The following is a 2,218-nucleotide window of genomic DNA, read 5'->3' on the forward strand; positions in this document are numbered from 1 at the left end:
GCACATAGACCGTGCAACCAATCACCTTGGCTTTTCCGCATACTCTTGCCCAATAAGCGTTCTCAATGCGAGGAGGTCATTCTACGCTTTTTAGTTGATAGATTATTTTGAACCCAGCAGAAAAAAATGTAATTCAATGCTGCGGTGTAACCAGCGATAGTGAATGGTTGTGTAGGCGAGGGAAAGTATACAGTATGCGTGCGCTGGTAGCAGCCAGCACCCGTATACTACAGGCCCGCCCCGCCGCTGTCAGTGCGCATGTGCACTTCCTGTCAGGCCGATTGGAACATCTTTAGGTGACGTCATTTACATGAGACATTCTAGTGGAGAAATAGCAATAAGTGCTGGGGTAGAAGTGAGGTCGCGCGGGTTATTGGTGGGTGGTTTATGGAGGCTGGGGGTGACATGTATATACATTTATAGAACGATAGAGGGGTGGTGACTGGCAGGTGTACCTCCATACATAGACAGTGCATAGCCTGCTTACATACACAGCCCCACCAATAATGGAGGGACTATAGATACATACAGCCAGTGACCGGCTCTCTTCACACACACACAGCCCTTCCTGAATAAACCCATACAGAGCCTCTGCTAGTAGTTGTGAATACATGTCTATATTCAGGACATCGATATTAGAGGTGACCACACAGAGGGGCAGCAGATGTGTCATAGGCAGGCCCAGTACTGAGTCATAGGACATCCAGAGCTTACCCTGGGACCATGTGAGTCTGCTGCCCACACAAACGTCTCAGCACTGCGATGGCGAGCAGTATTAAGGCCGGAGGATTCCCCGGCTGGAGGATCCACATCTCCAGTGAATTGAGGAGGAGGGATCGAGAACAGAGACAGGCCTTCGAGGAGCTCATCCTACAATGTAACTACAACTTGTCAAATCTATTGAGCATTGCTTGCTTGAGAAAAACAAAACAAATGGCAGACCTTCAGGTTTACCATGCATGTTACAATCTGACTGTACAATCAACTTTAGATTTATCAAAGGAGGGCCCTTTTACTGAATACTCAGTGGTACATTTTAAAGTAGAGCTAAAGATTTTTCCTCACTTCCTGTCCCACAGCCAAATAGGAAGTGAGGACATTTCTGGTTGTCTCCAGAACTAGTGTTATAATTGGGAAAATTTCCCCTCTTTTCCTGTTCTGGTATTAAACCAAAATTTAGAGTTTTTTTCTTTTACTTTCACTTTCAGTGATAATAGTAAACAGGACAAATAGAGAGGCTGAATCTCCATAATGGGGGCACAGCCAGCAATAAAAACCTGAAAGGAGTTTTAATCCCTCTCCACTCTATCCCTGTAAAGGTGGCCATACATTATACAACCCAGTTGCGCGATCTCCTTTTAGATCTGCTATCAACGATGCAGTGCAAGGGTCAGCTTGATTTGATACAAGTTGAATGGTTTGTTTAGGTGTGTCCTATTATGTAGTTTTGGTAAAACCAAAGGTGATTGTACAATCACATTGTATTGTCAACTTGAGGGAGACTCAATTCTAGTACACACTGGCCGAATGTCAGGTGGCATTGGCTGGTTCAGTAGGAACCGGCTGACAATCAGGCTGTGTGTACTGCAGCTGGTCTGACAGAAGCAGGCTGTTTGGCAGGCATTTATTGATGGGTCATGGCTGAAAAAGTTCTGTCGGTCGGCTCCCGAGAGCGCTGGGGGGTGGGGGGGTGCCGGGGTTCCATGTTCCGTCCTCCGCCCCCCTGTCAGACCACAATAGATGTCAGTTTTTTTCGTTCAGCCCGACTGGGTTGAACGAATAAAAAACTACTAGTGTGTACCAGGCTTCACTCTTTAATTGTCCTGGGCATCTATGTTAATGGGAATGAAAAGCAAGGTGAACACAACATTTTAAAAGGCCAGCGGTAAAGTAAGACTGCAGAAATTATCCAATGTTTACTGCTACAGCTGTCTATCCTCACATTGAATCCATATTTTCTGTCCTCCCCCCCTCTCTCTCTCTCTCCCTCCCCTCCCACCCCTCTCTCTCTCCCCTCCCACCCCTCTCTCTCTCCCTCCCCTCCCACCCTCTCTCTCTCCCCTCCCACCCCTCTCTCTCTCCCTCCCCTCCCACCCCCCCCCCTCTCTCTCTCCCTCCCCTCCCACCCCCCCCCTCTCTCTCCTCCCCTCCCACCCCCCCCCTCTCTCTCTCCCTCCCCTCCCACCCCCCTCTATCTCTCCCTCCCCTCCCACCCCCC

At 48.8% G+C, this 2,218-nt stretch overlaps 1 protein-coding gene across 5 annotated transcripts in view; it reads left to right on the top strand.

The window, feature by feature from the left end:
• The first annotated feature begins 277 nt into the window (after window positions 1-277).
• The window catches only part of ATG16L1 (autophagy related 16 like 1), an 82,010-nt gene continuing 80,069 nt past the window's right edge, over window positions 278-2,218 (top strand). For 4 of the 5 annotated variants that reach the window (XM_073625808.1, XM_073625809.1, XM_073625810.1 and 1 more), the window contains exon 1: window positions 303-877. In XM_073625808.1, coding sequence (XP_073481909.1) covers window positions 763-877 — 115 coding nt within the window. In that variant the 5' untranslated portion in view covers window positions 303-762. The other variant, XM_073625813.1, reaches the window with a different exon arrangement.

Source organism: Aquarana catesbeiana, linkage group LG04 (assembly GCF_042186555.1).
Source record: "Aquarana catesbeiana isolate 2022-GZ linkage group LG04, ASM4218655v1, whole genome shotgun sequence".
In the NCBI taxonomy this organism is placed as follows: Eukaryota; Metazoa; Chordata; class Amphibia; order Anura; family Ranidae; genus Aquarana; species Aquarana catesbeiana.